The 15744-nt window shown below is 36.0% G+C and overlaps 1 protein-coding gene across 1 annotated transcript in view; it reads right to left on the bottom strand.

Annotated features, from left to right (window-relative positions):
• The window catches only part of ARHGAP42 (Rho GTPase activating protein 42), a 146984-nt gene that overhangs the window by 17686 nt on the left and 113554 nt on the right, over nucleotides 1-15744 (bottom strand). The window contains exons 9-17 of the mRNA XM_017816045.1: nucleotides 13742-13842; nucleotides 11316-11425; nucleotides 10456-10534; nucleotides 9566-9605; nucleotides 7503-7565; nucleotides 5841-5915; nucleotides 5035-5119; nucleotides 3788-3846; nucleotides 2921-3026 (exon numbers count right to left, since the gene is read on the bottom strand). Coding sequence (XP_017671534.1) covers nucleotides 2921-3026; nucleotides 3788-3846; nucleotides 5035-5119; nucleotides 5841-5915; nucleotides 7503-7565; nucleotides 9566-9605; nucleotides 10456-10534; nucleotides 11316-11425; nucleotides 13742-13842 — 718 coding nt within the window. The remainder of the gene's footprint in view (nucleotides 1-2920; nucleotides 3027-3787; nucleotides 3847-5034; nucleotides 5120-5840; nucleotides 5916-7502; nucleotides 7566-9565; nucleotides 9606-10455; nucleotides 10535-11315; nucleotides 11426-13741; nucleotides 13843-15744) is intronic.

Raw genomic sequence — 15744 nt, forward strand, 5'->3', positions numbered from 1 at the left:
TCTTATGTTTGTCTTAGATGACTAAGGGGTGTTTGGGAAGTTCAGCAGTATTTTAATGAAAATGGAATGTTGAATAACTCAGCTCTAGATTTGCTAAAAAAACCTTAAAAAACTGCTCTGCAATGTTACTCTTCTTTGTGCTGTACAGTAACTGTAGAGATCAGTTACACAAACATTATAGTCTTACACCATAAGAGAGAAGTAATATTTGTCTACTGTTCATGTTTCCTTGGTAACAAATTCAGTAGCTTGGTTAATAAAAGAAATGGTAAATTTAATAACACTGTAACCAGAAAGGGCTTTCTACAAAGCATTTTAAAGGTTCAGTTTCTTGCAAAAGAGAAAGAACCCAGGGCTGTAAATGGATCATTTTGATTGCCACTTTCCCCTGACCTAGTCCTACTGTTGCTGGGCTACTGCACAGACACAGGCTGAGGCAATCATGCATTTCAGGGAGCTGTATGGCATTCATTGAGGTGTCACTGCTTTCTCCTCAAAATCTCCTTCTTTGATGTATCACCAGCAATTTTTTGATACTGCTGGATTGCAGACTCCCAACTATCTACCATAGAAAAGTATTGTATTATTAAATCATACCAAAGAATGATTTACTCTTTAGAGTAGATAGGTAATTTGACTACTAGGGAAGTTTAAAAACAAAAAATGAGCTATCTATGTGAAAATAACACCAAACTTCCCGTGCTTGCCTAGCTACTCACTAAGTATGTATGCATGCAGTATCACCTCTTTCCTGAGTGCTTTTCAGGATTTGCTAGTTTTTGTTTGTTTCTTTGTTTTCAGCATGATCTACATCTCACATCATCTAGATCATATTTAATTTTCCACAGTGACATAAAATTCAAGGTAGGCAGAGACATAAAGACCTTATGAATTAAACCAAGATAAAATAATATCCTTATTTTATAACTCATAGTTAAAAGTATAGTATTTTCACCAAGATGCAAAAGCATGCATAAAGGAACTGAACAGCTAAAAGAAATATAAAGAAACAATGTACACTTTGAAACTGGATTTTTAACAAAAGAATGAGGAAACACGAGGTTGGATTTTTTTTCCAAATTTTCTCATTTTCATAAAACTAGGCATTTCACCTGCCATTTGCTCCTTGAAAAATCCCCACACAGTGGTTGGAAAAAGATGAGTAAGGAAGGTGACTAATACACTCAAGAGACTTATTTTGAATTCTGTCTCATTAGAATTGCTAGCATAAACAACAACTGGTAAATTATATGAGAAATTAGAAGGGGTGAATTGAATGTTGGAAAGAAACTATTAAAAGCATTCAGTGTCAAACCAAGATTACATTTACAGGAAATGAGAATCACAACAAAGATGACATAGGCAAGAATTAAAGAGAATAATTAAAGAGAGGAATACTTCAGGTGTGCTTTTCTTTGGAATTGCATCTGAGATTACACTGAGAATAAAGAGGCCATGAAAAGAGGTCACTGCTTGCCTAACACTAATTTTGGCTACAAATAAATCAGTTCCTATGCATATATCTCTCTAAGTTTGAGGCTTCCAGACCAGCAGCTTTTACAAAATTGTTAAGCCCTCATTAAATGCTTTCACTTTTTAGGGGGTTATAAAGGAATAGGTATTACAGTGTTTAGCTAATCAAACAATTCTCTGAGTAAGGAAACTTAGGAAACTTTTTTCCATCTGGTTCTCTGCATCATCCCAACAAGATGCAAGGTCTGCCTTTTTGCAATGGAAGCATTCAACAGCAGCTTGCTATCATGTTAGTTCTACAGGGGCTAATGACATAAAGGGCTAAAAATAATTTTTTAGGGCTAAATAATTTCCTGTCAAATAAATTTTCAAAGTTCTAATTTCTATAACAGGAAGCAAAACTGCACTAGTCTCTGCTGTAGACAGCTTACTGCAAGCTGTGGCTCAAGCTGTGATCAAAAAAGCAGAACAGTTGGAATGTAGTGAATGGAATGAAAACGATATGGACTCCTCTCTTATGTCTTCTACATATCTCAGTCATGTGTACTTTAACTGAACAACTCCTGCTTCACTATTCACATTCCCAGATCACTGACAAATGAACTAAAAAGTATAGAGCATCCTAAATCAGAAAGAATAATGCATATTAAAAAGTAGTCAGCAAATACCATTGAAAACTAACTGTAGATTTAGAAAATATACAAATAACATCTGATGCAGAAACAGGATAAAGTAAAATGCAATAATGGTATGTAATGACAGCTAGTGATACAGAGAGACATAAGAGAATAAAAACCTGTCTTTTTTTGTTTCACAGCATATGCCAAGTGTAATTCAATGAAGAAAAAAGGTCATCGGTTTAAAGAAATGCAAAATCTTTTCTATCTGACAATTAATACTCCAGGTAGTGTTACGGGAGATTCAAAAGTGGGGCATTTATATAAATATCAAAAATATAAATAATGATACTTTAAATTAGTGCTTTCAAATGTTACTGCACTTCAGAGTTGTTAGAGAGAAAAATAAGATCAAATGTGAAGGACGAGTATTATCACATCGGCCCACCTCTGTCGTGAAACAGTGTGGGACTTTGAGACAGATTCAAACCAGCGTTTTCCATCAACCTTGGCATAGTTATAGATGTTTCTTGAATTTATTTAGTTACGAGTCCTGTAGTAAGTAGGAACATGAATGAAAACATTGACTGGGTTTATTTTACAAACATAGTTAGCCATCTTGGTGACTCTATGACTTACGACTCTCTATTTTTTATTCTGTTTCTACAGAGTATTATTCAAGTTAAGTTGAGAACAGCATTTTAGAAATTAAATGTAATTTCAAGTGGCATTGTTTCAACACAGAGAATGGATTAAACAACACTGACAAATTTAAGCAGAAATAATAGCATCTTACAATAATATCAAAGAGAAAAATAAAAAATAATTACTTGACCAAGTGCTTAATAAGGATGTCCAGCATCTCTCTGTTCTTCTCTGGTAACTTATGCACAAGTGCATGCACTGCCTCAACTCTGTAGTTCTGATCATCTGACTCTATTAAATAGAAAACAAATTGTTAATAACTCAGAACATGTGCTAAGAAGTGACTACAAATGGCATCAATGCCTGTATGCTAACATAAACATGCAATAAGAGGAGCCAAACACAATTAGCCTTCAAAATGATGAGGACAATTTGATTACATTTATTACATTCTGAAATCTGTATTTAAACTAATTCATCTAAAGCAATTACCACAAATACTGGAATCAATAAAATTAATGGCAATATAGACCCTATGTGCCACTTCAGTGAAATCTAAGCTTTTGCTCCTTGATTTTTAAAATATCTAAAGTTCTTCAGTGTCTTTTATTCTTATCAAGACAAGAGGAAATGGGGAAATAACTTCAAATTCTAAACTGAAGTCATTAGAAAAACAGTATCTCCTATCACTTGATCTAATTACTCCATTTGTTGAAAGGAGATAATTATCGCCCCATCTAATTTTTCAAGGCAAGCTGGGAAAAAAAAGGTCCCTGGATGAGAGGGATCAATGTTATAAAAGAATTATCAGCGTATATGAAACAAACAAACATCTAAATCAAGGTTCAAAATTTCATGCAGAAGGCAGTCACACAGAACCACTAAAAAGATCAGAACAAACCACTGAACAGCTTCATCTAGTGTGACTTCTCTGCTTTGAGGGCTGGATCACTGAATAATAGAGCAAGGAGAAAAGTAGAGATAGTGACTGGGGAGATCGAAGTTTAGAAACAATATTACTTTCACAAAAGTGTATTTATCACTTTACTTACTAACAGCAACAATGAAATCTTTGTGCAGCTTGAAAGTCATCAGTGGTTCTGAAAGACATCTGGTTGTAAAAAAACATATTAAAAGGTTATTTAAAACAGACTCAAAGTCTTTTTAAGTTTTATGATTGTGATTATGATAGCCCTCAACATCTGCACAATGTCCTATTGGTCCTAGGAAACCCAATTCAATGATGACTGATTACAAGTAACATATAACTTGGTCATGGACATAGTCTCAAAATCAATGAGTTGAATCTTATGTCACCACGTAAATTACTGAAATGTTACTGGCACTGACTTCAGCACAGAGGTTCACTGTTTCCTGTCTTAAATATAGGTGCAGACATGGTATAGTGGGCTGCAGAATCAATCTTTTGTCCAAGAAAGGTAAAAACGTGATGAAATTTGGGACTGAAATTCTGATCTGAGAGATCCTAAAAGAGTCAGCCTCTGAAAGGCAGACTGTGAGTTGCCTTACAGAGACAAGCACACAGCTACTGCTTGCTGCCTCATGTTCTAATTTCACAAACACAGTATCTATGATGATTTGTGTGTCTGAAGATGTATAATAAGTTTCTTCAACCAAAAGCACTCTTCTCAATGAAATGTACATGAGCATTCCACTATAAATCCTAGGCATATTTTCCACAGTTAATAGAGATTTTTGATGCTGACTTTTGTTAGGTTATTGGTTTAGGAAGTCTAGATTTTTAGAAGGCATAGAACACCCACCATTTAGATTGGATACTTTTCATTATGGTTTTTTTAACATTATATATTGAGAACTGAAAGAGTTATCTCAGAAGTACCATATTTTCTGAATATTCTGTTTCTTATCAGCAAAAATGAAAGTGTTGGAGGGATATTTTGTTTATGAACAACAGCATAAGATAAAAACCTGTGTTTTGCTGGGATTTTTATTCTGTTCCAACAATGATGTCATGAAATCTTGTGGGATTCAGAAACAAAAGACTGAGCACAACATGCTTTGTGGTTAACATAAAAAAATTTAAATAAAAACATGCAATGAATTAAATTCTGTCAAATTTAGGGCTATATAAGCCAGAACTATCTTAATAAGGTAGAAAGTGTGTATTATTACACATAATCACAGAGATATTAGGCAGGATAATAATATACTCAATTATCACCATGCTAATGGGTACAAGAAATGTAATATGATAATAATAAGCAAAAGACTAATGGGCCAGAAAAGGAATACTGAGACTATGTAGGATCATACTTACCTGAGGTAGTTTTTTAGTCCGCTTGTTATTGTTTTATTGTCCCAAAGTTCCATATCAATATCCATATCAGGAGGAGATTTAGGGGCTGGTAGAAATTTGAATTATGATTGTGTTATAGTTTGACTAACGCAATAACTAGAAAAGTAGCAAAACAGAAGCTACTAAATTAGCCATTTAGCTCTAGCAATTACTTATTAGCCAGACTAACTACCAATCTTATCAGTTTGAATCTTTTAATCTCTGGCAAAGTATTAATAAAAATAAATTTAGCAGTCATATTTAGTAACTGCAAGTATTAGCTTTATGCACTGTGTCAAAGTGAAAGGCAAGCCCAAGTGCACATAGAATTACTAACGTGTTTGCCTTAGACATGCAAACAGAGGCATAGGAGTGCCAAATTAGCAGGAAAAGTGAAAGACTGGAACAACAGTCCATGCTAAGTCATGATGCTAAGTCATTAAGCTAAGTCATGATGTATTATGGAACTCAGCTTTGGAGAACTTCTGAAACATGCCAAATATATATGAACAAATATATATGAACAAATAGAACTTTAAAGATAAAAGAAGAAATGCATTTTTATTTGTAATTTGCTCATGTATAAAATGTAGAAGTGAATACTTCTGCTCACAAGAAACTAGTTAGAGATGAAGCACTCATTTTAAGACTGCAAATTAATTTAGTGGCGGTAAGAGCGCATATAAAATTGTAAATATCATGACACACTCTTCTGAGCACAGCACTTAAGGCAAAAGGACCACAGTGCACACACTGCACACTGACAAAGGTTCACTTCAGATACTTACAAAATACGGTGTTCATCAGCTTCTGCACCTTGGAATTTACACCACCTATTCTGTACAATCCCAGGATTGTAATACCTATGTTGGGAAAACAAGTAAATGAAAATAATGAAAATATGGTTATTTCAATATACACTGATGTATCCTTGGTGTATGTTTTCAGAATATCGAAATGCGTTTATGGAAAACTGTACCATTACATTCTTGAGTACTGTGTTGTTGAGTACTGAATTCTCTTCTGGGATAATAACAAATGCATTCCACTGAATCCACACCACATAATACACTAAGCATAATTTTACATTAACAGAACCCTTCTGCATGGAAATGACACATATTAGCAAACAACAAGGTAATGGCTAGGAAAAGTGAAAAATAAGACCCAAAAGCAGTCTGAAAACACATTACACATCAACAAGTTTGTATCACCTAGAAGTCAATGGAATTACTGAGCATCTATGTTTGCTTAAACCACCATCCCTTCCAGTTAAGATCTGAATGACATTTATAAGAAATGATTGTACATACTGTAATATGAAAATAAAAATATATACTGTATACTGTTGCAACACATCAGTTGAAAATTTATATGTTACCTATAAGTTAAAATCGTTATGCTTTTTCTTAATAGCACAGATAATAATAAAAAATGTTTCAAGAGTGACATTTGCAACACAGTAATCTAAATATTTAAATGATGATAATTTTATTGTTTTTAACTGCCTTTTAAAATCAGCAGGATTTAAATGTCTTCCATTCTCCTCACTTCAAGCCTTACCATTTAAAAATTGTCTAATTTTCCTTTGAAAACAACATTCTAAAATCTGACCTCACTTAGATAACCTAGGTGTTTGGTTTTAAAACTTTTTTTTTATGCCTCATTCCCCCAGAAAAAAATGCAAGCTCTGAGTCAGCAGTGATTTAAAAGCTACATAACAGTGTTGACTGAGAAGCTGAATTCATGTTGAGATCAAGATTGCACAGAGACCACATCTGGATTACTAAGAGATCTACACATTGAAAGTTCAAAAAAAAGGTTATCTTATTTTATGGGAGATGATATAGCCACACCTCTCCATTTGGAAGGGGTAAAACTTATTGTGAGTTGTAAAATATCACCTCATTAGCAGAGTGATTATTACTTCCTTATTGTATATTATCACTACCAAAAATGAGTTGTAAACATTTAAAAACAAAATAACAAACCGTGTGCAAAATTATAGGAGTTATGCTCCGAAAAAAAACAGATTTACCAGCAGAAAGTACTGATGTCCCTTTTCAGTCTTCAGGTTTCATGCCTGAAACCAAAGTTGGGAGCTGAGACTCCCTACAGTTTTTATCATAAGAAAACACAATTCAGTGCACACACATTAAAGACTAAGGATGTGAGCAAATGTGTATAAAGCTGTCTAATCAACAAGGAATTACAGAAAATGTTTAAAAAACCCACTTAAATGGTATGTTAAGAACTGTTGTTGGAACTTGTGGCAACAATTTTGAGTTGTAAACTGGAAGTGTAAACCACACAGATAAAATGTGGAAATTCCAAACCAAATGATGGACATATTCCAAAGCACAGCTGTAAAACATGTAGAATTAATCAAAGTAATATTTCAGAAAAAGAAATCATAATAATCTAATACATATTTGTGATTAAATACACACCTCTTGTTTCTACAGCATGAATACATTTCCTCACAAAGTTGAAACCTGCTTCATTTAAGAACACTATAAAAAAAAGAAAAAATGGTAATTACTTCCTAACATCAATACACAAAATCTCCCTGTTTAGCTACATTCACATATTAGTCAAGGGCTGATACACATTTATCCACAAGGTTATGATACTCATTCTGTAATAGTATTTCTGTAGATAAATCCTTAGCATTCAAATCCAACTTTCTAGTCACTACTGCATCTTTAGAAGCTTAATATTCTACTGTCTTTCTCAGAAATCAGTAGCTCCTCTAAACATACACCTGAAAGCTTGTGGTTTTAAAAGGAAATTACTGTAGTCCGCTCTGCTGAGCAAAATGCTTTTAAGAGTTCAGGATTTACATTATGAACAGAATATATTCATTGGATTTAATGCAACAAGATTTCTTGTTCTTTACACATGCACATAACCACTCATAAAATGGTAACATAGGAAAACGATCCTTGTTATTTACTTTAATTAGTGGGTTTATTTCAAGTGAATATATTTCTCATTCATTTTCTATCTTCAACACCCACTGTTCTAACTAGCTAAATAAAGAAAAAAAATAAACTGTCTAAATAACTACTTAAATAAAGAAAATCATAAACAGTATATTTTTCACCATTAAGAAAAACCAGGTGCATTTGCTTAAATATCAGATTTTCAGTCTCAAATACACCTCCTATTAAGATGTATGTCCTAATCTGACAAATCTCTCCCTGCGATACATACACCCACATACATATTTAAATTATTTTTACATATTTGAGTTAATAGAATATGATGTTAATAACAGACGTATCAATATAATGTTAATACAATTATGCACACAAATCTCATAGTATCTTTAAATACACTCATCCTGTTACTCAGTGTATCTAATAGGTGCATATACACCTAAAACTAAAAAGATGTGACGGGCCAAGATCAATTGTGTGAGGTGCCACGAGGCCAAGTGCCAGGTCCTGCACTTAGGTCACGACAACCCCAGGCAGTGCTACAGGTTTAGGGAAGTGTGACTGGAAGCTGCCTGGCAGAAAAGGACCTGCAGATGTTGGTCAGCAGTGGCTGAACATGAGCCAGTAGTGTGCCCAGGAGGCCAGGAAGGCCAATGGCATCCTCGCCTGTATCAGCAATAGTGTGGCCAGCAGGACCAGGGCAGTGATCGTCTCCCGTACTTGGCACTGGTGAGGTCACACCTCAGATCCTGTGTTCAGTTTTGGGCCCCTCACTACAAGAAAGACATTGAGGTGCTGGAGTGTGTCCAGGGAAGGGCAACGGAGCTGGTGAATGGTCCAGAGAACAAGTCTGATGAGGAGCAGTTGAGGCAGCTGGGGCTGTTTATTCTGGGGAAAAGGAGACTCAGGGGGAACCTTACCACTCTCTACAACTACCTGAAAGGAGGTTGTGTGAAGTGAGGGTTGGTCTCTTCTCTCAAGTAACAAGTGACAGGACAAGAGTAAATGGCCTGAAGTTGTGCCAGGGAAGGTTTAGATTGGATATCAGGGAAAATTTCTTCACAAAAAGGGTTGCCAAGTATTGGAAGAGGCTGGCCAGGGAAGTGGCTGAGTCACCATCCCTAAAGGGATGTAGATGAGGCACTTAAGGACATGATTTTGTGCTGGACTTGGCAGTGCTGGTTTAATGGTTGGATTTGATGATCTTAAAGGCCTTTTTCAACATAAATGATTCTATGACTCTATATAAGATATTATCTCAGCACAGTGTATGTATTTACATTTAGATTTACAGACTACCGACGGAAACTTAAAAGATTTATTAAATATATTGTAGCTTTGGAGGCACTCAAATTTTTTTCCAGCAATACAAAAGTTGAAGGCTGTCTCATAGTTTACATAGTTTAGGATGTGCTTTTGCGTAACCAAATCACTTAATCCAACAAAATTACTTCACAGCAATAGAAATAAAACATAAAATAATTAGTATCTCTCTCCCACACATATATCAAGAAACTGGAACACGACAGAAATCTAGCAGTATTTGGTAACTCAACAAAAAAAAAGCTTACTTTCTTCCTTCTTGCTAATAATGGCTGGCAGTGTGTAGATCTGTTAAAAAAAACAAACAACCGAACAACAACAATGCAACAGGACAATAATTGTACTTTAAATTCTTTATTACCAGGTTTGTTAGTAGTTGCAGCATGCTGTGTATTAGCTTGCTGCTAGGGAAATGCCAACTCTGCCTTTCACCATCTCTTGATGTTTACCACTCCAGCACACACCCGGGTTAACAGCCCGTGCTACTATAGGCAACTAATGCATTAGAAGTAAGATTTACAGAGTCCAAGTGGGTTAAATTTCAATACTACTAGCAATCCAATTTCTGTAGTGGTTCAGTCAAGCAAGAAGCATGTAAAAACACTCATCTATCTCATAAAACTGATCAACCTTTTTTTCCTATCAGATACAGGTCTGACATCACCCTCATTCAGTGACTACTTTAAGGGTAGACAAATAGTGGGCAGAAAACTCAGACAAGCCTGTCTCTCAGTAGCTTTCAACACATTTTTCTGGTCTCTGCAGTGCCTTTTGAGATGATAATTGTTTACTCCACAACATTGCCCAAAAGATGGTTGATCTTTACTACTGTAATAACTACCACTTCACATAATTTACCTGCACCATGAATCCTATTACTATGCTAGTCTATTACTTAAACTATTATTACTTAGAATATCCTAACATAAAATAATGATATATAACTGTCGGCTTAAATTAATAGTTCTCCTTTTCTATTTGTACCTATTTTCACTATGTACTTGCAGTAGTGTCTCACAAAGAAAAGAACTGTATTTGCTGGTATTGCAACAGAGTATCTGAAGTTTATACTAGCTTCTTCTTTAATATGTGTGCCATAAAAGCGTAAAATGAAAAGAAAATTAAAAAATATCCTTACTGGTTCCTTTCCATCCATAGCTTCGAGCCAAAGTTTTCGGTTGGATTCTGAAAAAGCTTGCAGTGTGATGATTCCAGGTCTGTCAAAAACACACACATTCAATGAAATTACTACTTTTCTCAGTTTCCAAAGCTAGAATTCAAATGCATATTGACATGTGAATACATAAAAGACACAGCAGTCAGAGAAAGTTGACAGTTTCTGACATAACAGAATAATTTTGAGGTAGATATAAAACGGGTCTGTTTTCTAAAAGTTTGGCAACAGTCAAAACATTTTTTAAGAGAACAGCTACAAAAGTCAGTCTATTTATCATATTTTAACAAAAAAATTAATTCAATATTTCTCTTTATCCCTGAGCTTGGAAAAAATATTTCTACAAACTACTGTATACATATAGTTTAAACATAGGAAAGCTGTTTTCATCTATCTCATATAATAATAATACCCAGGAATAAGCAGAAAAAATGTTACAGATGTAATTTTCAAGAAAGAAAAACAATGTGCTACCATACATTTCTGAATGAAATAGACCTTTGAGCAGAATATGCTTATTAATAGGTATTTATAAAAATATGTATGATTTGTTTATAAAAGAGGATAGTTTTCCTACAGGTTCTGTAAGAACCTGTCTTGTATCTGCATGCAAATATAATGTAGTAAAGACAACACATACGCAATGTGACAAATTTTGTTAGAAAACCATGTTTGAACAAAGAAGTATTAAGTCTTGAAAGCCTAGTTTGTCTGCATACATATTGTTTCTGCATACAAACATATCTGTTTCTTTTACAGGAGTCATTATTATATATTGGTTACGATTATTTTCAAATTGTTAACACAATGAAGACAATTCAAACCTCTCATATACTTCAATATCGAAACAGAATCGTTTGTCAATTGAATCTGTCTTTCTCCTGATGCAAGATTTTAGCTTGAACATTTCTGGTGAGCTTGTGACAAGACCATTCTACAAAACAAAACAAAATGAAATTAGCAGAGGCAGTAAGCTTATATAACTTGGCTTCACATCCTAAACTTAACCGTATGAACAGTCAAAACATGTCTTAAGACAGGGACTGAAATTATTTAGGAACATATACAATATACAATATTTTTTCTGTATATACAGTAAGACAGCAGTTAATAGCTTTCTGTCATGTATTTGTTATTTAATCATTATATTTCAGAAAATTCCCTAAATTCAAAACTTATAAAATCATATAATTCTGCCAACTCTCACATGCAGATAAAAAGATTTATAAAGAATAAAGCTGACTACCTCCTAATTCTGGCTACCATGATCATGAGACCTCTATATAATGTTGGCAAGGCTGACACAGTTGGGGATTCTGAGTAATGGGAGGAAGCAAATGTCACTCCTGTCTTCAAGAAGAGTGAGGAGAAGGATACAGAATCATAGAATCATTTAGGTCGGAAAAGGCCATGATTAAACCATCTACATGTCTTTTAAATACCTCCAGGGTTGGTGACTCAACCACTTCCCTGGGCAGCCTGTTCCAATGCTTGACAACCCTTTTGGTGAAGAAATCATCTGTAATAACCAATCTAAATCTCCCCTGAAGCAATTAGAGACCATTTCCTCTCATCTTATGGGGAACTATGGGCCAGTCTGCATCACCTTTATCCCTGAGAAAGTGATGAAGTGAATAATCACGGAGAGCATTTCCAAACATATTTGGGGAACAAAGGTTACTGGAAGTAGTCAGCATGAATTTAAGGAAGGAAAATCATGCAGGATCAACTTGATAGTCCTCTACAATATGATGGATGGCTCAATCTATGATGGAAGAGCAATGAATATTGTTTATCTCAAGTTTAGCCAGGCTTTTGACACTACATCCTAATATATCCTCATAGATAAGTACAGGTGGAGTACAGGCTAGGTGGTAAGGTGGACGGAAAACTCTGACCTGCTGAGCTCACAGCAGAAGTCTAGCTGCAGACAGTGACCAGTGCTATGCCCAAGAGGTCAGTACTGGGGCCAGCAATGTTAAGCATAAATAGTGACAAGCCCAGGCACCATGACAGGCAGAAGCTGACAGAGTGGAAAGCAGTTTGGCAGAAAAGGACTATCAGGTTCTCGTGGGCAACAAATTGACCATGAGCCAGCAATGTGACCTTGCTGCAAAAGGTCACTAGCCTCCTGGACTGCACCAGGCAAAGCACTGCCTGCAAGTGGAGGAAGATGATCCTCACTCCCCATTCAGGACTGGTGAGGCATACGTGGAATGCTGTGTCCAGCGCTCAGGTCCCAGGTACAAGAGGGACAGCAAGGTACTAGAGCAAGTTCAGCTAAGGGCTACCAAGGACTAAGGACTTGGAGCACAACTACCTGAAAGGAGGCTCTAGTGTGGTGGAGTATCTTTTGCCACATCTCAAATGAAAGTATGTGAGAGAAGGCCTGAAGTCGCGTCAGGGGAAGTTAAGATCAGCTATTAGGAAAAATTTTTTCAGAGTGGTTAGGCATTGGAATAAGTTGAAAAAGTTGCCCAGGGAGGTGGTGGAATCACCACCTCTGGAAGTGTACAAGAGGAGTCTGGATGTGGCACTTGGGGATGTGGTTTAGGGGTGATTATGGTGGTACTGGGTTGATGGTTGGAATAGATGATGTTGAAAGTTTCTTCCAAGCCTGATGATTCTATGATCTGTCATATGAGGAGAAGCTGAGAGAACTGGGATTTTTCAGCCTGGAGAAGAGGGATCATATCAGTGATTTATCTACAAATACCTGATGGGAAGGAGTAAAGAAGACTGAGTCAGATTCTCCTCAGTGGTGCCCAGTGAAAGGGCAGAAGGCAATGGGCACAAACAGAAATACAATTAATTCCATTTGAATTTAAGAAAAATCTTTTTTATGGCAGTCAAACACTGAAATAGGTTAGTCACAGAGGGCTGCATCCTTGGAGATATCTAAAACCTGACTGGACACAGACCTCACTAGCCTGTACTGGTTGACGCTGCATTGAGTTTAAACTAGAGATCTCCAGAGTCCCCTCCCAAAACTCATCCATCTGTGCAAATGCGATTGATTTCCTACACATTTGCAATGACCACATTAGAGAAGTTAGTTAATATGAGGTTTATATATGTTTTAAAAGAAATATTATTTAAATATTTATCCATGCGGTATAAGACATGCACTGCTTCATCTATGAAAACAGCCTTATGCTGGGTTCACATTTTTTTCTTTAATAGTTCTTAAATGCTTAATGTAAAAGATGGAATATATAGTTCATGTATGTATCATGTATGTGCAACTCACCACTTTTCCACCGGATTTGGCTTCAGCTATACTCATCGTAAAAGTTTTTGTTCCTTTGTCATAAGTGCAGTAATGTTTTACCCATGTAAATCCAAGAGGTCCTAGAGTAAACAGAGATAGTATTAAAAGTATATGTTTTAGCATTTTATTGCTATTTTAGTTGCAGTTAGCAGAGAAAAATAAAACATAGCAGCATCCACATGTAGCCTACAAAATCTAAGACTCTCTTAATTTTTTACCCTGAACATGTTGTTCAGGTATAATTTTCAAACATTGCAGCTTAATAAGGTTGCCCAACAAAGTTCTAGCAGACTGATTTTCTTTGGCAACTGGATAGGTAACTGCATTTTATTAGGGTAACCAGGTAGGAAACAGGCAAGAACAGAACTTGAGGATTTTTCTGCCTAGGAAATACAGTTGAAGATTTTACCAACCTAAGTGAAACACAACTCAGTATTACACACTTTCTCTGAAGGAAACCTTGAAGTCTGTTATTAAATGCAGAAAACTGGATGAACTCATAAAATCGGAGTGCATTTTCCTTTATTTTCAGAGTTCCTGTCAAAGGTAACAAATACTCATGGTACTATCATAGAAAGGTTATTCTTCTACCTGTTACCTTAAGGGTAAAATGGCATTGGCTCAGAGGTAAATTTAATCTTACATAGTTGAACACTGACAGGAGATTTCATTATATGAAAGAAAGCAAAGCAACTGTTTAGTCTAAAACAACATTGGTTTAGAGATGAGGGGATAAAGTGGGATGAGGGTGGTGGGGGAGTAAAGTGGGGGAGGTGGCACCTCCAGCAAGAAACACTGGCCTTTTATGCCTTGGAGGGGGTCTTGCTGGGGAAGAGGTGGCTGTAACAGTGGTGCAAAACGACCACGTCCACAAACGGAGAGTTGCACATGCTCACAATACCAAAGTACACTGTACTTAGGGATTCAACACTCTTCCTTTTAGGTGGCCATAAGTCAAATCTACAACAATCCCCACGTGGATGTGTGCCTGATCCTGGAGAAGTCACATCACACTACTTCTTAACCCTACTGCAAAGCATAGGATCTCTGATGCAGAAGATATTTTCACTCCTGTATTACCTAGAACTTTGTTCAGGCACTGCTGTGAATCTAAACACAAAACCCTCTTGATCTTAAGCTCAATGGTATTTTAAACTTGGTCCTTGCTAATGCAGCTTAGATACAGGCATTTATAATGTGTCCTTCACTGTGAGGCCATGGAGTAAATCCTCCCACCATTTCGAGAACTCTCTCCACATCCTAGAAATACAGCTAAGATCTCCCACATTTTTCTGAGAAAAAAGGTTTAATGTAGCAGAGGAAAAACACAAGCTCCCAGATTCTTACAGATACGTCTGGAGGGGTGATGTACTTCAGAGGACAGGATAATTCAAGTTTTTGCAGTGTGCTGACTGCTCCCCCTTGGGTCGGAACATTATGGCTATACCTGCACTGGTTAATAAACAGTGATGGCAGCATTTACCGTGACTAGGTAGCACAGGTAACTTGGAAAAATCTTTTTTACTTTTAAGAATAGGAAATTTAGAGCAGAGGGTCGGATATTTTGTGCAAGATTGTCTCAGTGGCAGGGAACAGTTCCATTTAGTTTACTAGCATTGACACAGTTTCCGGGTACTCAGCTCCAGAGACCAAACACACTGGCTACGTGAAGAGATAACGAGAAGGAAGAGCACTTCTTTCCTCTTGGACAGCATTATGCTTCAGAGCCTAGCATTATAATATGCCCCCCTTCTGCAAAGCTATAACAAATGGAGGTGTCAAAGCAGAGAAAAATACGCATAGATATATAAAATGCAGTATTGTAACTTTTGTGTAAATTCTGAATAGAAAAGGACTAGATGAGACTTTCAACCCACATGTGATCTTCCAATTCATTTCAATGAGAGTTAGTCATAGGAAAAACATGACATTGATTTTTTCAGACTACAGTATGTATGGATCTATTAATTCTTTTTAAAATC

This window comes from Lepidothrix coronata, unplaced genomic scaffold, assembly GCF_001604755.1.
Source record: "Lepidothrix coronata isolate B3197 unplaced genomic scaffold, Lepidothrix_coronata-1.0 Scaffold53, whole genome shotgun sequence".
Taxonomy (NCBI): Eukaryota; Metazoa; Chordata; class Aves; order Passeriformes; family Pipridae; genus Lepidothrix; species Lepidothrix coronata.